A 24,653-nucleotide genomic window follows, 5' to 3' on the forward strand; every position below is an offset into this window, starting at 1 on the left:
TAGCATGCTTCGTAATTTTATTCACAATTCAAACATTCCATCTTCACATCACAAACAAGCAGGCATTCATATCATCCAACATTTACTTAAACCGTATACATGAGAATAACTTTAAAAAGGTTTGAATTTTCTCTGGGCTTTCATTATTTCCACTTTCGACCTGTCCATTTCAAACTTCTCGCGCAGTTCTTCAATCTCTGCAAGCAAATAAATCAAGAAAGGATTTAATAAATAAATAGAAACAAAACACTTCTGTTGTTCAAACATCATCTTGTTGGCAATGTCAGCATTATCTTTCTGAAACAAAGGATAACCAACAAACAAACAAACAAAGGAAGGAAGGAAGGAGAAAACAAGAAAGAAAGAAGGAAAGAGGAAACAAGAAGGGCAAAGCCCATACGACTCACATGCTTGACCTAAACCTAGCAATGACATCATACACTAAGAACTGCTTTACACATTTTTCCTACCAAAATACATGTGACCTTGACCCAAGGTCAAGGTCATCCAAGGTCATGCAACACAAAGCTGTTAATTCAAGACATAGGAAGTACAATGGTGCTTATTGGCTCTTTCTACCATGAGATATGGTCACTTTTAGTGGTTCACTACCTTATTTTGGTCACATTTCTTAAGGGTCAAAGTGACCTTGACCTTGATCATATGTGACCAAATGTGTCTCATGATGAAAGCATAACATGTGCCCCACATAATTTTTAAGTTTGAAACAGTTATCTTCCATAGTTCAGGGTCAAGGTCACTTCAAAATATGTATACAATCCAACTTTGAAGAGCTCCTGTGACCTTGACCTTGAAGCAAGGTAAACCAAACTGGTATCAAAAGATGGGGCTTACTTTGCCCTATATATCATATATAGGTGAGGTATTCAATCTCAAAAACTTCAGAGAAAATGGGAAAAATGTGAAAAATAGCTGTTTTTTTAGACAACATTTATGGCCCCTGCGACCTTGACCTTGAAGCAAGGTCAAGATGCTATGTATGTTTTTTGGGGCCTTGTCATCATACACCATCTTGCCAAATTTGGTACTGATAGACTGAATAGTGTCCAAGAAATATCCAACGTTAAAGTTTTCCGGACGGACGCCGGGACGGACGGACGGACGGACGGACGGACGACTCGGGTGAGTACATAGACTCACTTTTGCTTCGCATGTGAGTCAAAAAAGGGATGCATTTGAAGGAAAAGGCCAACGTAGGTCAGGTACCTCGTAGCTACTATCAAAGCCAAAGTGTCAAGTAATATTCAACCAAACAAAATTAGCGATGTCAAATCTCTGTGACTCAACACCCCCACCCCAATCTATCTTCAATAGGCAATGTCCAGACATTAAGAAAACTGGCATCCTACATCAAATAGGCTGTGTTTAACAACAAGTAGCATTCCAATGAATATTTCTGCTCCACATTCAGCCTTTACTTCAGGTAGGTAAACAGGTAATGCCAGAGTTATCTTTCTTGCACATGACAAGTGTATTTTGAGTGAACATGACTGCAACATTTTCAAAAGCATCTGAAATAAAATATAAAAAGGTATATGAACAAGAAAAAAGACAGAAGAAACAGAACAACCCAAGCCGTTGTACTTACTCTGTTTCTTCTGCTCCCTTGTTTGGAACGTGTAAAAGTTTGTCATCTCCTGAAAAAAAAAAACAATTTCACATGTAAGTAAATAAAGCCCGTTCAGATCTCCAGCTCCCGACTACGATTACACCCTCTTCATTTCTTCTTCTTGTCGTTCCCTGTTAGATTGTCAGTCCGGACTGCAGGGCGAAACGTGCTGTCCTCTCTGGGGCCGTATAGCTTCTTTTGTAGCGCTGTCTCCTCTGGCCAGATGGTGTCCCTCAGAGCACTGTGGTATGGACAAGCCTGCAGGATGTGCTCTGCTCTCTGATTCTTGCCACACGGACATAAGGGGGAGACCATCTTCATTTAAGGTCAGTGGCCTGGGGTAGTATAACAGAAAGTGTCCAGCTGGGTGGGGACCATGCGCTGATTGACGAAATCTGATTTTTCTCTTCTTTCTGTTCCAGTCACTTTCATTGCTGTTAGTGTTAGGTATACATGTTGGTACTCTCTCCTTCACACATACAGATTCGTTACATAGTCCCCGCTTCACGCCTGATCATCACAAGCATGTAGCCGATGTCACTTTATATCAGGTCCTTGGTTAAAAACAACAACTATTGGTTTTAACCTGTGTGTGATGTTTAGAAGACCCAGAGTGATCTGTTGTGCAGTGCTCTCACACAAAACCCTTCAACCTACATTGCTGAACAGAATGAAACATTTACACATGACAGTAGTTCTTTTTAGAAGCCTGCCTCTAGTGTTAAGTGTGACTTTCTGTGTTTCCTTAATCATTACCAGTGACGGAGAGTGCTAATGACAAGATCCAAGCCATAAAGGGAAGAAAAAGATCTTTTTCTTTCTTTGGTGTTTAACGTCGTTTTCAACCACGAAGGTTATATCGCGACGGGGAAAAGGGGGAGATGGGATAGAGCCACTTGCCAATTGTTTCTTGTTCACAAAAGCACTAATCAAAAATTTGCTCCAGGGGCTTGCAACGTAGTACAATATATTACCTTACTGGGAGAATGCAAGTTTCCAGTACAAAGGACTTAACATTTCTTACATACTGCTTGACTAAAATCTTCACAAAAATTTACTATATTCTATACAAGAAACACTTAACAAGGGTAAAAGGAGAAACAGAATCCGTTTGTCGCCTCTTACGACATGCTGGGGAGCATCGGGTAAATTCTTCCCCCTAACCCGCGGGGGGAAGTAAAAGATCTAAATATAGACACAAATAGCCAGTGAGAGTAATGTGGAACCAGCCTCCTGGAAGTGGAGTGCAGAAGAAAGTGACCAATTAGTTGGGAACAAAGAGATTTTGTTTGAAATTGATATTTCTTTGAGATTTCAACCAATCTGACCTAATGCTTGAGCTCACCCAGTAGGGCACCCTTTTGTGTACACCACCCCTGGAACCTCAAAGAGCAAGCAGCATGGAAAGAACGAAAGTCATCCTCTTTAGGTCTCTTACCTTCCTCTTCCTCTTTCTCCCTTCCTTCTGCTTCACCCTCCTGTCTTCAGCCTCGGTGCGCGGGGCTCCCTTGTTCTTGCCCACCCTGGTGACCACCGTCCATCCTTCATCGTCCGGCTCGGCGTTCTTCAGCACCTCCTCAATCTGTAAAACACAAATGAGAGAGTTTGGGTACAAATAAATTAAGAGCATTTGCAATTAGGATGTGAAACCTGTTCAAATGTATAATGTTTGTACTTGTGTCACTACATTTTCATGCTATAGGACTAAATCAAATGTCTGTAAACTGCTAAAAATCCTTATCTTTTTCTTCATTCGTTAAAACTGGACTTAGACACTGAATTAAAACAATTAACCATGAAAAGGTGTTACCTCTTGTTCCTTTAGATCGTGCTCCATGATCCTTTCTGTGACTTGTTTCTTCAATTCAGCAACATCTGTCTGCCTTGACTCAAGGTACATCTGTTTGTATCCTGCACACAGACATGAACAGACGGTGGTCATTGGCAAGTCAGCAATCACTGCAGGACAACGATCTGTGCCACGATGAACAGTGAGCTCCAAATTGTAAGGCTTCTTTTTAAGCCTACTGTCTATATGATACTTACCGAGACAGTACTATTCTTGCACATTATCTATTATAGGCCGAAAAAATTGGACAAAACGCTGAGTGGGTACAATTATCTCCCATAACCATGCGCCACCGTGGATCCCAAGCACTGTCCGAGTGCTTCCCCCTTACAGGATCTAGGTGGCGCGTCCTCTTTCTTTATGAGCTGCAGACCCTCAAAAAGCCCATAACATATCAAGAGGGGAGGCGGGAGGGAAACTCTAATAGTACTGTCTCGGTAAGTATCATATAGACAGTAGGCTTAAAAAGAAGCCTTACAGTCAATATAACACTTACCTCGACAGTACTATTCTTGCACAGAATACCAGAGTGGTGTGAGGGTGATATGTAGAGTATTAAACTCCTTAATCAAAATCACTTAAATCCAAGGATTAAGATACCCAGGCAATTTTCGAACAGTACTACCGTAAAAGAAAATATACCCAAGAAAAATACCTTAGACTGACGTGACCATGCTGGCAACCACTGCTTTGGCAATGCCATACGACTGGTCAAGCCTGAGACTGGAAAAGTCTCGCATATAGTGGTTTATAAACTTGGCTGGAGTCTTCCAGAACGCGACCGCCATTATGCTTTGGAGCGAGGCACCCCGCACGTGCGCCAACGAGGAGCCGATAGCCCGAATCTCGTGTGCCCTGATGTCAGGGACCACATCCACTTGAGCATGAACATAAGCCTGTTTGATAAGCGAGGTCAGCCAACGAGCTAAAGTTTGTCTAGAAATATCCGATTGGTACTTCGGATTAAGCGAGACAAACAGTGACCGCTTAGAAGACCGAAAGCTACGTGTTCTATCCAGGTACACTCTAAGGGCACGTACTGGGCAGAGGAAGCGATCAGGGTCATCATGTTCAAGAGTGGGAGCCAAGGCTTGAATGACTACTGGTTTGGACAACTCCGAGGCATTCTGATTCTTGGCTCGAAAGTCTGGTAGGAAAGCCAACGTCACCTGATGTGTGGTGAACTCAATGTCAAATTCCAGGCCACTCAAAGCTTGAATACCACTGAGTCTACGGCAAGTGGCTAAAGCGATGAGGAACACAGTCTTAAAAGTCAGCAACTTGATACTGATGCCTGCCAGGGGTTCAAACTCATTGCTACGCAGGAGTTTGAGAACCAGGAAGACATCCCACTTGGGAAATGAAACCCGAGGTTTAGACACCGCTGCATTGCTAATACCCGAAAGGACATTAGCGATGAGGGAGGAACTGATCAAGTGTTCAGGTCTGCGACCAGTAGCGGCCGCAATCGTGGAAGTGATGGCAGATTTGTATCCAAGAAGAGTCTTAGAAGAAAGACTCTTCTTTTGATACACTTCCACCAGGAAGTTGGCCAAGTCCTGTGTTGAGGGATAAAGCGGCTTTATCCCCTTGGACAAGGCGAAGGCGGCCCAAGCTCTCCAGCGTAAGTCGTAGAGCTGATTAGTTGATCGCCTCTTAGCGTTCAAGGAAAACTCTACTGAACTCTTGTGCAATCCTAGTGCAAGCAGTTTGGAGCGCACAAGAGCCATGCGGTCAAGCACAGACTCTCTGGACGTGGATGAGGGAGGCCTGATCGAGGCTGGAGCAGACTTCCCCCGTCCAGATCCAGAGGTAGAGGGTCTACGTGGGTGAGACCGCGAAGATCTGGAAACCACGGAGCTGTTGGCCAGTAAGGCGCGACCAAAATCAGTCTTGGCCGTTCCTGCAGATACTTTGCCAGCACCCTCGGAATCAGAGATGTCGGGGGATAGGCGTAAGCATCGAGGAGCCTCCACGAGAGAGTGAATGCGTCCACGTGGAACGCATTCGCGTCTCGAAAGGGGCTGACGTACCTGGGAAGCCGAGCGCTGAATCGAGTTGCGAACAGATCGATCAGAGGACGGTCCCACCTTGCCCACAGACGCTGTAGAACGTTGTGAGCGATGGTCCATTCTGTGGGGAGAACCTGATCGCCCCGACTGAGAATGTCGGCCAGGGCGTTCAGTTTCCCCGGAACGAACTGGACTGACATCCGGACCTGATTGGTCTGGCACCAGAGCAGAATCTCCTCCGCTAACAGGGAGAGGGACCGAGAATTGGTGCCCCCCTGGTGGCGAAGGTAAGCTAGGCATGTGGTGTTGTCCCCGTGGACCAACACATCCTGATCCCGAATCAGGAGGCGAAACTCCAGCAGAGCCCGACGAACCGCCTCCAACTCTAGAAAGTTGATGTGTAGGAGGGACTCCTCTTGGGTCCAGACCCCCTGGGCCTCGTGCAGGTCCAGGTGGGCCCCCCAACCCCGCGTAGAAGCGTCGGTGTACAGGAAGAGAGACGGCCGTCTCGGTTGGATAGGCACCGCAGAGTTGAGCCAGATCGGGTCCAGCCATTGGACTACAGCCTCGTGAAACCAAGGCCCGATCTGGACCAACTCGGTGTAATCGAGAGGCCTGGAAGTCCGATCTGCTACTGCCCGTTGCAGGGGACGTTTGTGTAGCCTTGCAAGGGGCAGCAGCAGAGCGACAGACTCCATGGAACCCAACAGTTCCGCCAGCCGTCTGTGAGGAACAGCGCGGCAAGCCTGAATGGAGAGAATCTTTCGCCTCAGGGAGAGGATCCTGTCCGGGGAGGATCCTGTCGAACGCCATCCCCAAGTAGCAAAACTGTTGGGCTGGCACGAGGTCTGACTTGTGCCACTGTATCTGGAACCCCAAGGCATGGGTCCGATCCAGGACCTGCCGGGTGTGTTGGAGGCATTGGTCGCGTGACTGGGCCAGGGTGAGCCAATCGTCCAGATATTGACGCAGACGCACACCCTGAGCTCTGACCAACGCCGCCAGCTCCTTGACCACCTTTGTGAAAATCAGTGGGGCCAAGGACAGGCCGAATGGGAGGGCCCGAAACTCGAACACTGTGCCCTCCCAAACGAACCGGAGCAGATGTCGGTACCCCGGGGCCACCAGGATGTGGAAGTAAGCATCCTGGAGGTCCACAGACGTGGCCCAATCGTTTGGCCGGATGGCCAACCGGACCGACGAAGGGGTTTCCATCTTGAACTTGCACCTGCGAAGGTACAAGTTCAAGGTGGAGAGGTCCAACACCGGCCTGAACCGGCCGTCCTTTTTGGGGACGGCGAACAGGCGGGAGTAGAACCCCGGAGAAGGCTGAGAAAGGGGGTAGACCGCCTTCTTTTCGACCAACGAGTTCACCTCGTCCTGAAGAGCCTGCCATCTGGCAGGGTCTCAAGGAGGGGGGAACGTCAATGGTAGAGCGGACAATGGAGGTTGTGACGACAGCGGTAGAGAAAACCCCGACCCCACCACCCTCAAGATAAACTGGTTGGAGACCAGTCTGCCCCACATGTCGCGGGCCCGAAAAAGGGAACCGACAGACGAAAGAGAGGCAACTTGGGGGGGCGTCAACGTAGGGCCGGGACTCACTGAAAATTCTGCTGGCGGGCAGGCGCAGGCTTGCGACCACCCCCCTGGTGGTGCTGCTTCCCCTTCCCTGTCTGAGCACCCTTCTTCTTGCGCTTGGGAGCACGAGAAGCCGGGGCCGCAGGGGGGAACGCGACAGGCGCCTGAGAGGAGGAAGAAGGAGGCAGTGAAACTGGCTTCTTCTTCTTCTTCTTCTGAGGCTGGGAGCTGGAGGTGACTGTAGCACTTCTCTTACTCCCCGCCGCTGTCGCCGAAGCAGCGAGGCCAACCATCAGAGAATCAGTGTTCCTCTGGCGTGTGGACTCCACCACAGAACGAACAGTGTCCGGATGAAAGAGGGAAGACGACTGAGGAAACGTGTTCCTCAGACTCTTCCTCATATCCGGAGGCACTAAAGAAGTAGCCAGAAAATGATCACGGAACAGGGCCAACAAGTGGACCCGTGTTCCAATGGCCAATTCTGCCGCAGTCGTCACGCACGATCGCACGGCATGCAAAGCCCGATCCACTCGAACCGTGTCAAGGACCCGAGTGGAATCGGACTCTGCCCGATCGGGAGGGTCCAACAGTGTGGACAGCGTGCTCATCCATGTCAAGGCCTGTGATTGGGCCTCGACAATGGAAGAAACGGTGGCCTCAAGATTGTGGAACGAAGCAGAGCTCAGTTCCACCTTCTTGACCGAAGGCACCTCCCCAACGAACACATCACCGTCAGCCCCACCCTGAACACTCGAAGTCTGGAAAGGGAGAGTTCGAGAGTCAAAGGGAAAAGGGAGGGACGAAACAGATTGGACACGAGGAAACAGTGGAGGTGCGCCTCCCGAAGGAAAGCACGGCACTGAATCCGCGTCCTCCCGAGGAACATAGGTCGCGTTTGCACGTGAATCTGTACTCCTCAGGCGATGTGCTGCCGCTTCCACCGTGGCACTAAGACTAGGGTGGAACGCGAATTGCCGGCGGCCGGATCGTTCATAAAACGAGCCGCCGGCAGACGCGGCGTGTGCCTCCCGCGCCCGGGCCGAAGCGGACTCAAAGGACGAGAGGGCGTCGGAGGGAAGGACGTCCTGAAACTGTTCAAACGTCCTTCTAGCTGTGCGAGGGAGAGCCTCCTGCCTCTCGTCCTCAGACCCCGGGTCCCCGTCCTGTGTGTCAACCGAAGGGTTGGGAACACTAGACGACAGACGCTTAAGAGAGGCATCCGTGGCGTCAAGACGCCGCGTGATGTCTGTCATGTACTGTTGGAAAGTACGAAGCATAGCTTCGGAAGTTCCATCAGAAACCGGCAAGGGTAGAGGATCAGTGTTAACCTCAGGGCGACCCTGATCCTCCTCCCCATCGTCCTCCGACTCACTCTCCTCTTCACTTCCCGACAACTCCTCAACAGCAGGATTGTAGGAAGCTTGAGGGGGAGGAGCCGAAAGCGATGAAGCAGGCTGTGAAGAAACGCCCACTGAAGCAAGAGGCGGCGAAGACCCCTGCCCCAAAGACGAAACGTCTCCAGCAGCCGAAGGGAGAGAAAAACAACAAGAAGAGCAAACGCTCGATCGAGTCACTTTCGCAGTTCTGAATATTATATGAGGCATCAGATGGACAGGAAGAAATTGCTATTCACAACACAATACAGATGTAAATAATTTGATGTAAAGAATAATCCTATAAAGTTTGAATCAAATCCGATGAATAGTTTCAGAGAAATGATATTTCAATTTTTTTCCTTCAAGACATACCTGTGACCTTGAAAAAGGTCAAAGGTCACCAAAGCAGACGTCAAAGTGTAGAGGTCACTGGGAGTCACGTTCACATAAAATTTGAGCCCGGTCACTTTTATAGTTTCCGAGAAAAGCCCAACGTTAAGTTGTGTGTTGCCGAACAGAAAAGGCTAGTTATCTCCCTTGTTTTTCTGATAACGTTCGTAAAAGGCTACAGATGTAAATACTTTGATGTAAAGAATAATCCTACAAAGTTTCAATCACATCCGATGAACTTTGTCAAAGATATAAAATGTCTAATTTTTCCTTTGACGCTGACCTGTGACCTTGAAAAAGGTCAAAGGTCAACGAAACCATCGTTAAAGTGTAGAGGTCATTGGAGGTCACGACTAAACAAAATATGAGCCCGATCGCTTTGATAGTTTCCGAGAAAAGTCCAACGTTAAGGTGGTGTCTACGGACGGCCGGCCGGCCGGCCGGCCGGACGGCCGGCCGGCCGGACAGACTAACACTGACCGATTACATAGAGTCACTTTTTCTCAAGTGACTCAAAAACCCTGCGACTGTTGGGTCAGCCCAGCCAACGAACCCCCGCCAATTATAGACTGAACAGGAACCCATCGGGTCTGATCAGAAAAGAAATGGTCCGGTCCGGTCGGGGGTGCCGATCCGGTCCGGTAGGGTGGTCCGGTCCGGTCCGGTGGTCCGGTACCATCCGGAGGTCCCGTAACCACAAAAGTGTTCGGGTGGTTCGGTCCGGACGTGGACACACCGTACCATCCGGACCCGTAGGTCCGGTGGTCCGGCTCGGTGCCAGACCACCCGAACGAACAGAGGTGGTCGGGTGGTCCGGTCCGGTTCGGTACCATACCATCCGGACCCGTAGGTCCGGCAAGGGCCAGAGGTACTGTCCCGCACCGGACCCTAAGGTCCAGTACGGTCCGGTACCATGGGTCCCGTTCGGACCAAACCCGAAGGTCAAGTCCAGTCGGGACCCGTGGGTCCGGTTCGATCCCGACCCGTAAGCCTGGAACATTCCGGACCCTTGGTCCGGACCATCCGTCACCCGAACACCAGACGCTAAGGAATGGCGTGGGGTCAAGATGGTCCGGTCGGAGGTGTCGGTCTGAGCAACAGAAACAATGTTCCCGTCGCCCTGACCATTCGACAGAAGTACCACGTTCTGTCGAACACCTCCACGTCCAGTAACTAGTAGGCCGGAGCGTTTCATAGAGGGACAGCCACCCGTCACACGGACGTCAGAGGGAACTGTAGTAGCAGTGGTCGGAGGCACGAAGCCTGAAACCCCTGCCCCCACAGGACCGCCCTGAACGGGGTCACTTCGCATCCCAACCCCAGCGGGGAGGGAATTCAGAGACCCTGTCATCTCCTCCGATCTCCCCCCCCAGGAGGCCGAAACTACTGTCGAAACAGCAGCAGACGACCCAGCGAGGGAGTTCAGAGGAGGACCCGTGTCCCTCCTGGCTTCCACAGCGGTGGAAACCGAGGAGGGCACAGGAGAGGCACCGGAAAAGAAAGATGTCGAAACCTGAGTCTCTCCAGTAGCCCCTAGATCGGATTCACCAACCCCCGAAGAGGGTTGGTAATCGACCTGCCCCCGGATTCGAGCCAGGGAGGAGAAGGAAACCTTCCCCCCATGCTTGAAACCGGGAGGAGCTGAAGCCTGAGACTGAGGGCCGGACAACGGCGTCGAAGGGGGGGAAGCCTGTTCCACTGAAGGAGAAGGAGAAAGAAGCTTTTTCTTTCCCCTCGACCTTCCCCGAACCTTCGACGGCGCAGCCCCGCCCGAAGTCCCAGGCTCAAGCCCAGCCTGTTTGAGCAAGCTCGCATTGAGCTTGCTCAAACAGGCTTTCTCCGCCCTCCCTCGCCGCAAACGCAAAGCGTTTGGGGAGGGAGAGTCGGAGCGCCGAAAGGTCCCCTTCTCCGTGCGCAAAACATGACGCTGGGCGCCCGGAGAAGGGTTGCCCCCGGCAGACTCTGGTTCCGTAGAACCAGAGCCCAAAACAGGACGAGACATCCTACCTCGCCCTGTACGTACCCTTAAAGACCGAGAATTTACAAAATTCAAAGAAAACTTAGGTCAATACTCAAGTGAATGCGGCGAAACAAGAAGCAGACGACCGGTCACCACGAAGGAGGACGGGAGGCACGCCGAGTCCGCCACACAACAACGGAGGCACAAGTTGAAGGAAACACAACGTAGCCTCAAGCCAGAAGTGGAATAACACACAATAATCCAACAGGTGATAGTCCACACAGAAAAGAAGCCTCTTAGTCCAAAATAATCCGGGAGCGTAGCAGAAACACAGCCGTCTGACACGCGCGAAAAAAGAAAGAGGACGCGCCACCTAGATCCTGTAAGGGGGAAGCACTCGGACAGTGCTTGGGATCCACGGTGGCGCATGGTTATGGGAGATAATTGTACCCACTCAGCGTTTTGCCCAATTTTTTCGGCCTATAATAGATAATGTGCAAGAATAGTACTGTCGAGGTAAGTGTTATATTGACAGCTATTTTTGGACAGATAATGGCGCCATATCGAGCGCACACTGCACATCAGACATATATAGACGGTGATCATTGGCAAAGTCAGCAATCACTGCAGGCCAGTGATCAGTGCCACAGTGAACAGTGCGCTCCAATTAGCTTATTTTGGAGAGATAATGGTGCAATATTGAGCACACAATGCACATTAGAACTGATTTTTCATTGTGATTGCCTTGGACACACAGTGTGACCATGTGTTGAATCACACACTTCAACTAACTTGGTCTTGCTCATTGTCTCATTGTTTTAAGGGAAGCAACTCATCTGCAGCCTATAAAAACACATAATCGTTTCTCGCAATTGTCTATTATTTTGTACGATTCTAGCATAGGCACACACACACAAAAAGCAAAGAAAACAAAAGCTATGCCGTCACACTACTAACTAGAACTTGGGTAACTGTATTTGAGAATCTAATGCAAAGTTTTTGAAAGTATGTGACAGAAAAAAGTCTTTGCATTTGTTCCCATAATTTTACAGGAAATACATTTTAAAATTCATATCATCTAAGATATTCTGGTGAAAGAACAGTAGAAACAGTAGGATAGGGCGAGACTATACAAAAGAATACTTACTGGCACAGCCGTGTACAATCGGTGATTTTTTAGTCGACAGTGTCAAGGATTTGGTGTATGAAAGGTGCAATGCCTTATTGACAGATTGCTGGTTCTTGAAGACAAGGTAGGCCACTCTGTGGTCCATCTGAAAAACAACAGTGATTAGACAAGAGAATACTGTGCCTGGGTTTTGAAAGTGTGTTGGCGTGTGGCTGCCTTAATGGTGGGGTAAAACCGGTCATACACGTAAAAACCAACTCAACCTAAAAAAAAAAAAAAGAGTGTTCGTGGGAGTTAAAGCCCCTGAACGCAGAAGAAAGAAAAAAAGCGTGTTGTATACATGTATGACAGACAGCGCAGAAAAATCTCTCCAAGCATCACACTTCACCTGGGCTCAGTGAGGAAGGGAATCTCACTCCCACATCAGCCTGTCCAGTTATACCTGATGCTGCCTCGGAACGAATATTGAGAGCGCAAATGCATACTCTCCCGGGACTGACGGATGCCTACTACTCTTATAATTATGCATAGGTTGTCCACTGAACACATAGTTACCACGCATTATACATTATGCACATATCTATTGATAAAATGATCTGGACCTTTTTGACAACATGACTTCACTTAATAGAATGGAAGGATAGTTATCCTGTATGTCGCCTCTCATTGTGATAAAGATCACTACCCCATGCCATTTAAGGCTTTCTTTAATTGTGCCCAAGTTGACTTTGTGTAGACTTTACAAAGTCTATTCACAAAAAATTCAGTGCCAAAGCTTAGTGCAGTATGCTTCGTGAAGCAGATTTAGAAAAGTCAACTTCGCCCAATTAATATTAGGCATTACCGTATCAATTCAGATGTCAATGCTTCAGGAGGTAAAATAGTAATCACTGGACAGGTGAACTTTACTGTTGTTTTTAATCATTTTTTCGATTGATGACTCTGTATTGCTATGAATAAAACCAGTTTACCACACTACTTAATACTTATGTGTTCATAATGTGAAAAATTACCTTTGGAAATAGTTCCCTTCGTTTTGAGTTATCTTCTGCAGGCTTGCCCTTACATGGTTTTGCGTGGAAATAAACGTTCTCTACTCTGCCACAGCAACCAAAGGCATGCTTAAAACTTTCCTGCAAAAAAAAAAGAACACTCAAGTCAACATAAGAACAAATCAACAACAACAAAACTGATGACATAAAGTAGCACTCAGATATTCCACATTTATAATTATCGCTCCAAGTGACCAGAATCTCTAGCTCTTGATTTTGAAAAAAAACCCACCACACCATCTCCTTCACGTAAAGTTCAACACCCTCGTGTGCGCAAATCCAAAATGTACAAGATTTAAAGTATGAAGTGAGCAACAAAATGCAAGAACCTCCAAATACTGTATTAAAGTAGTGTTAATTTGCAGATTATATAACAAATCCATACACACACATGTGTAAAAAATTATCCTTCCATTCACTGGATACAGGCATTAAAAAAACTCAAGCAAATAACGCCTCCTTGCACTCGATCGCTACCTGTTCAAACTGCACCAGTTGCTGAGTTGGCAAGATGACTTACAAATATTTACTCATCATTTGTAAAAAAAAAAAAAACCAAGTAAAGAAAGCAATGCATGTTTCTCAAGTACAGTGAAACCCTTAGAAAATCTTAAAAAACCAGGTCTTCATAGGAATTAAGGGAGCCTCAAAATGCCGGAAAAAGACGTAATTAACAGAAAATCTGAAAAACTAGGATTCTAAAAAAAAGGGGTGGGTGGGTGGGTGGGTTGGTCTTAAAAAGATGGTTCCACTGTGTTCAAGTCCAATTCAAATGTATGCCAACACTGACCTCTGTGGCCCACGGAGGCACGTTCCCAACAAAGACGGTTCTGTCCTTGGGTTTGACGTCATCTCCTCCCTTCTGCCTCACATCATGCTGTTTGAGGTAGACATAATGGACTGTTGTCCTGGCTTCATCAAACTTCACAGGAACCACTGCAAAGAAGAAGACAAAACTCCCTGTACAAAAAACAGCGGTTCCTGCCAAGACAGGACATGCATGGGAACAGCTGAGTCAGCATCCCTCTCTGACAGGTGTCCTATCATGATGTGAAGAAAAGTTAATTCTATAGTCAATGAGCCAACACTTCCATTCGGAAGTTTTCCTCAAGCCAGGGGTTGTCGGCAGTGTCACAAGAGCAGGAACAGGATCCAGCTGTCCTGCTCGCTGTTGCACAAGAGGTACGTATACAGTGCTACACAGGCCTACAGTTTGTTACAATTGTCTTTCTTCTTTGTTTACAGTCATGTTTTGTGATCACTGAATTTATCGGGCGGGGATATAGCTCAGTCGGTAGCGCGCTGGATTTGTATACAGTTGGCCGCTGTCAGCATGAGTTCGTCCCCACGTTCGGCGAGAGATTTATTTCTCAGAGTCAACTTTGTGTGCAGACTCTCCTCGGTGTCCGAACACCCCCGTGTGTACACGCAAGCACAAGACCAAGTGCGCACGAAAAAGATCCTGTAATCCATGTCAGAGTTCGGTGGGTTATAGAAACACAAAAATACCCAGCATGCTTTCCCCGAAAGCGGCGTATGGCTGCCTAAATGGCGGGGTAAAAACGGTCATACACGTAAAATTCCACTCGTGCAAAAAACACGTAGTGTACGTGGGAGTTTCAGCCCACGAAGCAGAAGAAGACAGAAGAAGAACTGAATTTATCAATCAATGATTTATGGTTGTTGGCTGCTTTGTGGTGTGGAATAGTTCATAAGTATGCAAAGGCTTGCTTTTGTTGTTGTAATAAAGCAATGAGGACAAGCTGTTAATTGTCTGTGACAAATAGTTGCTCACCACTGAATGCTTACAGACAATGACATACCACGAGAGAGAGAGAGAGAGAGAGAGAGAGAGAGAGAGAGAGAGAGAGAGAGAGAGAGAGAGAGAGAGAGAGAGAGAGAGTGTGTGTGTTTGTGTGTGTGTAGCCGAGAATTTGAAACACACAGTCACACTGCATTTCTAAGACATCAGCATGGCCATGCGATGGTGTCCTTTCGATGTCTAATAAAAGAGTACATATTACACACTTTCTCTCTCTCTCTCTCTCACACACACACACACACTCACACATACATGCACACACACACACACACACACACACACACACACACACACACACACACACAATGTGAAACATACACACACACACACACTGACACAGTGTGACAGTGTGACAGACGTCTGAGACAGAGATACACCGCAAACACAACCGTTAGGTAAAGGGATTGGCTTTACAGACAAGCACCCAAGGATAACCCGCCTTGGAACTAAAAAAAAATATCAGAGACCGGACATGAATCTTCACCTTGAATCTGTTTAAGTTTGTGCATGCCACAGAACAGTCTTACCAGTGAGCCCTTTGATAACCATGTGCTCGCTCTCCGCCATGTTGTTTACTAAAGTTGTCGATTAAAAAACATGGATTGAAAAGAATGCGAAGAATGCTACAATTTTACATTATTTTTCCTTAATGTCTACGCTAAAATGAGTATTGCTGATGGCACTGTATGTGGTGTATTCTTGTCGTCTTTTTTTCATCGCCAGATTCATTTTTGTTTTGTTTTATATTGCCGGAATTTATTCGACATAATCAATACAAAAAGTAGAACATCCGGTTTGTCTCTGTCCGTCTGATTCTGAGGAGATAAAGCAGCTGGTTTTGCAGATGTTTGCAACAATTGCAAGACGATTACATCGCATTCATCAGCGAAAATCGTAATAACAGATTCTCCTTTCAAAATTCAAGTCCCTATATTTGTGGTGAGTTCAAGGGATATCTATTTCTTCGGCAATAACTTTGGATGACCCTGTTTGTTTTGGTTTGAGGGTTGAGAAGCGAGAGCCTGCTGTTGCTTGCAACCTGTTCAGCCTCTTTTCAGTCTTCGTCTTTATTTGTGGGTGTTCTTTTCACACACATGTGGGAATCTTGTTTTATAATAGTTGTAGAGAAGTCTAATTCCATTTTTATGAGATCTAAGTAAAAGGGTGCATGTCATCAAAAATCAAAGATATGTAAAGCTCTCAGTCCCAGTTCTATCTCAAGTTATTATTCAAAAGAATCAAATGCACAGTCAGGAAAATTAGACAATTCAGAGATCTGCCATTTTGCTCAAATCAATTGCAAATGTATTGTGCTTTGTACTAATCAGAATTAGTAAAAATCACACGTCAATGACATCGACTTAACAGTGAACAGATAATGAAAGAAAATGTGTATGAATATGATGGGTGACTATTGGTCACTAAATTTCAAAATAGCGTGCATTTAACAGACCCAAATGCAATTTGGAATACAATAAGGGGACGTAAAAAGGCCGCGAGGCCTACTCATTGTCCCTATACCTATAATCATACCAAATATTTAACAAAACATTACTCTTCTCCCTTTGTTTTTAAGTTAACAAGTGCATGCTGCTGTGTAATAAATGATATATTGTGTCAACTGTGAAGTGCTATTTGTGCTTGATATGTTCGGTTGATTCTTTTTATTACAAACTTTTTTGTCAGTATATTTTTTGGTTTACATATATATATATACATGTGTGTAGTCATTAAATGTGCTGTTTTCCAGTTCCATGCACATCGGACAGTAAATAAAATGGAGCCCCACGAAAGGTGAGGTGGATCTGTGGGAGAGCTTGGAGGGGGAGTTGGAGTCTGAGTGTGAACCCTGGCTGCACCTGCCCATGTGATAGTAGGATCAGGCGCGGCTGTGGCGGTGGCGACAGCAGGGGTAGTGACGGCACAAGTGGCGGAGGCAGGCATGACGCAGGTGCAAGCCTATCGCGTGCAGCAAGAGGTCCAGCTCAGATTCCTTTCCCCGGCAGACGTCAGTGAAGTGAAGAAGCTGTGCAGCGAATGGTTTCCCATTGAGTGAGTGTGATTATTCTTTTGCACAATAAGTTATCCTTTTAGCATACATAACTGTTTCCCATCTGTGTCACATGGGAAGTACATTGCTGTCTTCATTGGTTTGTGTGTGTGTTCTTTTTCTGTGTATCGACACTGCTGGCCACTAGCCCTTATCTTGCAAACATGCAATGTGTGCCATACTCTTCATGTAGTATACTGTGGCATAAAGGTGGGACAGGCACTTACAAGTATGCATGCGTAAGACACAGAAGCTCTAAATTGCTATTGTTGCCTTATTTTTAAGCTGTCATGGGAAAATAGTCATTCATGCTTGCTTTTTTTTATTTTTATAAACTATCACCTCAGGACTCACTTACGATCTGTGATTATGCCGAATACACATAGCTGACAAAATTGTGTTCTTTTCATCTCAGATTAATTTGTGTACATTGTAAGTTACATAAATGTATAGCTTGTATGCAAATAGTAGAATTTTTTATACTTACAGAAAAGTAATATTGATGACAAACTGCCATTTTATTTTGTGTTTGCAGGTATCCTGACTCTTGGTATGATGACATCACCTCCAGCTCCCGTTTCTACTCTCTGGCGGCCACCCACAAGTCTCGCATCATCGGTCTTATTGTGGCCGAACTCAAACCAAAGTCCAAGTTGAACAAAGAAGTAGGTTATTCACCTTTGTGTGCAAATTAGTTCTCTGTTCTACTATATATCTTTCTTGTGTTCTCTCCCTCACTCTGTCAGTCTTCAGCTAGGTCTTTCTCCTTCTCTCCTCCTTTCTCTTTCTTTCACTCTCCTTCTCTTGGTCTATCTATCTATATCTGAAAATACAGGTGTGCAAGATACATGTATTTGTTTTGATGCCATTTCTTGTTGATTGTGAGTGCATTTTTTCCTCAAATGTGTATAGGAATTTGTTTGTTTTAAGAATATATGAAGAAGCGGTGCAGCGAATATATATATTATATGCATGCATACTACATGTGTGTGAATGTGTGCTCGGGTGCATGCATGTGGTATGCATGCATGCCTCTGTGTGTATGGGTGTGTATGCTCATGAGAATAGATGGTTTTGGGAAATAACTCAGTAGGTTTGTATGGGTTGTGAAAGAGTGAATACCCTTGCTTTTCCTCTGACACATAACTTCACACGAGCTACTGTAAGCGTTTCCGACACAACCCTCTGTAGTGATTGGCCCATCCAATGTTTGTCCGAGTAAAAAGCAAGGGCATTCACTCTTTTCACAACCCATACAAACCCGACAGAGTTCTTTTTTGAATTCCCTCTATATCGTAGTGCATATGTGTTAGTAATCACAATCTATGCCTGTGTGTAAGGATGGAGACATCCTTGCCACCTACTACCCTCCAAGTATGCAGGTGGCCTACATCCTGAGCCTTGGAGTGGTGGGCGACTTCAGGCGGAATGGAATAGGTATGTGGAACGCAGTATGATGTCCAAACGACCACAATTTCTTCTCACAATTTTGTTTTCTTCTTACCTACACATTGTTATAAGTCTTAAGATCAGTCCATCAAAGATCATGTCATCTAAACAGGCCATATTTTATGACGGTCTCGTTAGTGTCAGAAAATACTCTTTTCGAATTGCTCCTTGGCCTGCTTTGGAAAGCAAGACTAAGGGAAGCTGATGATGGATACATGTGCTCCCAGTGACTGAGTCTCAGTCAGTCTCACACTTCTGTTCAAATGGCCGCATCTGTGTAAAGTCTGTCTTTGGAAAGATTCGAGGAAATCGTCTGGTAACTGTGCACTGACCAAAAATGAACTGATGGTCATTGACTTGGGCACTCTCAATCCAGCGTTAACGATTAACTCTCAATCCAGCGTTAACGATTAAATCTTGATCAATGTTCTTCACCCAAATGGAATATGGAAGCGCTGCAATATGTTACTATTGTTCTGACAGCATCACAATCAAAGCATAATATACATATCCTAGAAGAATCTGTGGTAGCTCATTTTGCTTGGAATGACAGCACATTTAGCTGACAGATGTTCTCCTCCATTTTCAGCATTAAATGAGGAGACAACCTTGGTGCAATATTAAATGTGGAATGATGTATCATCTTTTTAGAAGCTGACATTAGGTATTAGTGATCAAAGCTTTTCTCTTCATTTGTCGCATCAGAAAATGAGATTATAGTATAACTATCTTCTATAAACATCATGATGCAGATTCACAACATTTTGACAGAAAACATTTTTCCTTCTTTTTTTTCAGCATCACTCTTACTGGACAGCCTGTTATCCTACCTCACATCTAAAGAAAGTGTTGGCTGCAAAGCGATATACTTGCATGTCTTAGCCACCAACACCGTTGCCATCCGCTTCTACGAACGTCGCAATTTCCGGCCGCACAGCTTTCTGCCTTTCTACTATTCCATTCAGGGCAAGCCAAGGGACGGTTACTCCTACGTCCTGTATGTCAACGGGGGCCAGCCGCCATGGTCTCTGATATATCCTTTCAATTTGTTGAAGTCTGTTGTGTGGATAACCTGTTGGAATATAGCAAGACTTAGTGTTGATTTCATATCCTTTGAATTTGTTGCAGTCTGTTGTGTTGATAATCTGTGGGAATATAGTAAGACTTATAGTTGTTGATTTCATATCCTTTGAATTTGTTGCAGTCAGTTAGTGTGGATAATCTGTGGGAATTTAGTAAGACTTAGTGTTGATTTCAGCATTTTTCACAGTTATGAGTTCTTTATTCGGGGGTCAGACTAGTAGGCGTCATCTAGAACCGGAGTTAAAACTGTCTGTCTTGAATGTTTTAAGTCTTTTTTGATTAATTACTTTGGGTATGACTAGAGATCACCAGATCTATGACAAATACATTTCCTTGTAAGATGCAGGCGTACAATTAACTCATTCCAGATGATTTCTGAGCCAACTCGTGAAAGATGCTGTCACTTTGCAGCAAGTTTTGACTTTAGTCAGTTAAACATTTACATCTTTTCTGTGTTGATATCTGGCAAGATTCAGAGTAAACCGTACCCTTGCGAGGATGCACCTTCGATTTTGTGGCAGTACCACTTACTTCAACATTTTCTGAGGGCGATATCAGGGCAGAGAAGCTGCAGGCCAATGCAGACGTGCCAACCCTTGTCAAGCCTCACGTGTAGCAATTAAGAATGTTTTGGAGTTTTCAGTGTAGCAAATGGTGTTTAAGTGATGCATGTTTGTGATTATTTTTTTAAGTGTAGCAATTTTAAGCTTAGCGTAACAACGTAGCGATTGCTCTTAAACGAAACAATGCTAGCAGTTGGCAGCTCTTCTATGGCAACTTCAGTCCTAAAATGAATGGGTCAAAAAGGGGTTTCATTATTTGCATCAAAACTTTCTGTCCACTGTATCCAAGCTCCCATGCTTGTAAAGTGAAAGATTTCCTTGACCAGCCGTACAGACTACATCTCACATTGTGGAAGCATGATCTACAAGCTGCAGCCATGCGGACTTCCTCGCCACTTGTACCGTGCAGTGCGCAACGTGATTCAGCGGTTCCTCTCTCGCCCACCTGTTCAAGTCACACACAACAGCTGAGATGTCACTGTTTTGTGTTGTTTCTTTTGTTTTTGTTTTTTTGTTAGTGTAGAAAAAGACAAGTGCTAAAGTTTGTGATGAACTGTAGACTTGTGGAAATTAATTTTCTGTCTTTTTTTTCCAAACTCTGTCAAGTTAAAAAGGTCTTTAGGATCATTGTAATCTTATTTTGTAACTTATTCTTGTTTTTGTTACTGCTTTATTTAAATTTTAGACCTCTTCTGTACGCTTTTCATTCTTTTTTAAGGTTTGGAATGTAAAAAATACTTTGTCATTTACTCATCTTTAACTCACCAGAGTAAGAAAGTTTAGATTTTTAAATCTTATTTATATGTAAAAGTTGAGTTTGAACTCGTTTTCTCTTCTTCCTTTTTTTGTAAATCTGCTTGGTATATTTTTTTTTTTAAACTAATGAGCCTAGTTCTCTCATTAAAAAGTGCTTTGTGAGGTTCACTCTGTATTATACTTCTTATCTGGGAGGAACATGTTGTCTGTGATCTTACGTTTCTCAGTTGAGAATGCAATCATTATTGACAGTGCCACGTTCAATGTTGTTCACCTCTGCGAAATAATACAGTGGAACCTCCCTATCAGGGACCCCAGAAATATAAAAAAATCCGATCTTAAAAAAAAAGAGAAAAGAGAGTGTTAAATTGAGGTGTATTTTGAGACTTTATGAAAAGAAAATCTGAAAAAATAGGGTCTGAAGGTGGGGTTCCACTGTATTTCAGCATGGCAATATATATATGAATTTCATGTAGAATGCAAACTCTGTAAAAGCGTTACTAGGTAAAAACTATGTATTACTTGTAACGTGTGCATGTATAATATCTGGTTACACTCAGATGTTGAAAACAGAACAAACTTCATAAGTTTATTGATTCTTGTTTGTTCTTGTCCAAAGTCTTCTTCTTTTCTATCACATTATAATCTTAAAAAGATTGACGTAGTGCAAGGTTTGCCATGCACTTTTCACCTTTGGGGCTTTTAGGGGAAGAACTTAAATTTAAGTCTGAGTTAATTCTGTTCTAATGATGAATATATCCAGGGCTTCGCAATATGTGCATCAGTGCGTCATGTACGCACTAGAACCACAGACAAAAACGTACAGAAATTCACAGAGGGGGTCACACGACGCACTGAATCCTGAAAAGAGTGGGTTCAAAGATGCACTACATATGTGTTATTATGCATACCATTGGTACTGTTTGCAGAGTATATACTGCCAGATCTGTACTGACCCGTTTTTTCGGAGTTAATCTTACTGATATGACCATATTATTTCTGTGAAGGGTTCAAAGAACTTCCAAATATGGGCATTGCATTGAAATGAGCACTACAAAGATCATGTGTCGGCAAGGAATGTTCCTTCCAAAAGCGAGAATATGAACGTCCTGGTCTTCAAACCCTCTAGAATTTCACATAGCGGCTCCAATGACCACCAATACATTAAAGTTCAGGGTCCTAGGACCCTCTGGGTTGAGTCCTGATATTCAGCTTAGTTCTTCTTGTTTCTCTCCAGAGATATGTTTGTTTGTAATGAATTCATTAACCTCTTCACTGCCACAGTATAACAGCATTTTGGTATTGCTGTGTGCCAGGGCAAAATTTCGCTTTCTTCGGTAGGTTCACTAATCTGTTCACTGCTCGATCATTTATTGAGATATCTCTTAGATCTTTGGCATGTGTTTTGCTTATACCCTTGGCTATTATAGGATGACATGATCATTGGACTTTGTTTGTGATTGTTATAGTAAAAATTGATATAATGACCATTTTCGTCAAAAATTACAGTTTCCGGACTTACACACACACAGTGACACACATTGCAGCACGTAAAACCACACAAAACACTGCTAAAACTGGTGTCAAACATCAGGTACTCACATTACAGCCCATAAAAGTATTCTTCTGTGTGGTAATCCATAAATCACTTCTTGTAGAGCTTCCAGAACACTGTATCGCTTGAAAACAGGTCTACGAGTTGAGGTCGGACTTTCGGCCGCCATTGTGAATGGCGAGAATGCTAACACAGTTTTCAACACGTGGTAGAACGTGGTAGCAACTTTAGTAACTTATCCGGTCTATGGGAAAGAACTGTGTTTAGAACCCCTACAAGTACTTGGACAGTGGTTACCTCCCATTTAGTTTTCAGAAATGTCCTGAAATGTTGGTGACACAAATCCCACGTATGAGATACGGTTATGGGCGTACGACAAACCAAAAATGACCACGTATTACATACGGGGTGGGCAGTGAAGGGGTTGATGTATTCCTTTTTTTAAGGGTAGTGGTGGAAGTTTATCCTTCAGTGAAGACTTTTATTCAGATTGTTAGCTCACTTTGGTTCAGGGAGCTGTCGTCCTTGACCTATTTTGTTGACCTTCAACATGAACTGTACTTAATGACCCGTAATTGCTTGGCCGTCTTGTGATCAAAGGTATTGTCAGGGACAGGGATGCAAAAAAGACACCTTTTCATGAATACATTTCGTTTTTCTGTTGTAACTTGTAGGCAGTGATTGTGATCCAACTCCTATCCTATTCTGTAAAAACGAAGTTAGCAGAGTATTATGTATCTTACGATCTGTGATTGTCATTAGAGTATGTTATACCTCACTTCTTTTTAAGATTTTCTTTCAGCAAGAGAGTGAAGAAGAGAAGATAACTTTTTTCTGTGTTACGTCGAGGATATGTTTACATGTACATAAGAAGTCCATATTTGAAGGATGTGGACTCATGAATTGTTTTGGTGTACATTTTTGATTGTATGTCATTTATGTTTCTGTTTATGAATTCCAAATGTGGCGTATCACTGTGTGGTTGTGATATGGCGATGTGCAATGATTCATTCACGCTGATGTTGATCCTAGAAATCTTTGTTGTTTCATGGTGATTTGTTTCCAATTCTGTGCATGAAATTATAATGTGTTCATGATGCGTGTGTGTGTGTGTGGGGGGGATGGAAAGGGAGGTACATGTATATACAGGGGGGGGGGGGGGGGAGGGGATGGGTATAGGAGAAGGAGAGGGAGAGGAGGCAAAGAAGGAGTAGAGCATTATACTCATTTATTGCAAGATTTGGCCTTGTTTTGTTTGAAAGACCGCATTTGTTCAAATGTTGACTAGTCTTGCATATATGTCCATGTCTTTAAAACTTCTGTTTTTGTTATTTATCATATAATGGCATTTCATTGCTTGAGGAGTACAGTGTAGTATGGACATTGATGTTTTAGTCAGAAACACTTCATATTGTCAGGATTGATTAATGCAATAAATACATTTTTACTTTCTATAGTGCCTGTGGTAACCAATAAATTAGTATCTTCTCTCTGTTCTATCAAGTATCCTTGTCAATCAGATGTCAAATAGACAACGAATGCTTCCTTAGCCCAATGCTTCCCAGAGCTCCCAAAATCGCCCGCTACATAATCCTCATGCAGATCCCACAACGGCCACATAAATCATTTACAAAATCACTTTCCCCGTATAGTGTCGAGAGACAACATAACGAGCAGATAAGAACGAGCCTTGCTTTGTTAGATCATTCAATTAAATCCTATGGGAGTTGCAAAGATGGCATGATTCTGTGTGGAAGGCAAAGGGTTAAAATACACAAGAGCATCGCAAAGCATATATAGAGTCCGAGTGTCGCAGTGTACTTATTAGCCAGTCACTTGTACTGTCTCAAATCAAAATAGTAGACCATCTGATTCTCTTGAGATGTAAAGGAGTGTAGGTTTCTGCTAATAGATTAATTCTGTTCTAATGATGAACATGTCCAGATCTGTTTTAATTCGTTTGTTTGTCTGCTTGTTTGTTTATTGATCAAATCCTCCAGTTTTACTTATTATCTCAGATACCAGTCCCAAAGATGAAAAGACACGTAAAACCACAGTGGCAGAGCTACTGTATGCATTTGTTAAAGTTGTGATGCTCCGTTTTTGTACAGGCCAGCTTTCTGTGAGTGAAAGTATTGGAACATGAACAGATTTCAGCATACTTCTGCTTCGCCATCTTCGTAGCAACATGTCAAATTCTTCTCTCTCGTTTCATTCAATCAGATGACCTTCAATGGTATAATCTATATGAGTTAAAATGCTTTTTACGTTAAGCAGGAAGGATTTTTATACAGTGGGAAAAAAATGGCAGTAAAAGTGTGCATCATATTTCTGATCCTGAATTGAGATCCATCATAGTATCACTGGGAGCATGAAAAATTAATGTGTGCTGTGGT

General features: G+C 44.5%; 2 protein-coding genes across 2 annotated transcripts; one reads left to right on the plus strand and one right to left on the minus strand.

The window, feature by feature from the left end:
• LOC138960177 (ribosomal RNA-processing protein 7 homolog A-like) lies at positions 1-15,396 on the minus strand. Its single transcript, XM_070331950.1, has 8 exons — positions 15,329-15,396; positions 13,770-13,915; positions 12,941-13,060; positions 11,946-12,072; positions 3,441-3,541; positions 3,069-3,212; positions 1,610-1,658; positions 1-197 (listed from the first exon to the last, which is right to left on the minus strand). The coding sequence occupies exons 1-8, from the start codon at positions 15,366-15,368 to the stop codon at positions 112-114; spliced, it is 813 nt and encodes a 270-aa protein (XP_070188051.1). The 5' UTR covers positions 15,369-15,396; the 3' UTR covers positions 1-111.
• Positions 15,397-15,590: 194 nt separating this feature from the next.
• LOC138960162 (N-alpha-acetyltransferase 60-like) lies at positions 15,591-21,192 on the plus strand. Its single transcript, XM_070331924.1, has 6 exons — positions 15,591-15,740; positions 16,552-16,853; positions 17,387-17,516; positions 18,192-18,288; positions 19,099-19,333; positions 20,279-21,192. Exons 2-6 carry the CDS (start codon positions 16,744-16,746, stop codon positions 20,415-20,417), a joined length of 711 nt encoding a protein of 236 aa, XP_070188025.1. The 5' UTR covers positions 15,591-15,740; positions 16,552-16,743; the 3' UTR covers positions 20,418-21,192.
• The last annotated feature ends 3,461 nt before the right edge of the window (positions 21,193-24,653 follow it).

This window comes from Littorina saxatilis, linkage group LG2 (assembly GCF_037325665.1).
Source record: "Littorina saxatilis isolate snail1 linkage group LG2, US_GU_Lsax_2.0, whole genome shotgun sequence".
NCBI lineage: Eukaryota > Metazoa > Mollusca > Gastropoda > Littorinimorpha > Littorinidae > Littorina > Littorina saxatilis.

Coding starts and splice junctions, on each gene's coding strand:
- LOC138960177 (XM_070331950.1), bottom strand. CDS start 15,368: ATGGCGGAGAGCGAGCACATGGTTATCAAAGGGCTCACTG. Junction 13,916..15,328: donor GGTTATCAAAGGGCTCACTG/GTAAGACTGTTC, acceptor TCTTCTTTGCAG/TGGTTCCTGTGAAGTTTGAT. Junction 12,073..12,940: donor GAAGGGAACTATTTCCAAAG/GTAATTTTTCAC, acceptor GTTGTTTTTCAG/ATGGACCACAGAGTGGCCTA.
- LOC138960162 (XM_070331924.1), top strand. CDS start 16,744: ATGACGCAGGTGCAAGCCTATCGCGTGCAGCAAGAGGTCCAGCTCAGA. Junction 17,517..18,191: donor AGTCCAAGTTGAACAAAGAA/GTAGGTTATTCA, acceptor CCTGTGTGTAAG/GATGGAGACATCCTTGCCAC. Junction 18,289..19,098: donor CTTCAGGCGGAATGGAATAG/GTATGTGGAACG, acceptor CTTTTTTTTCAG/CATCACTCTTACTGGACAGC.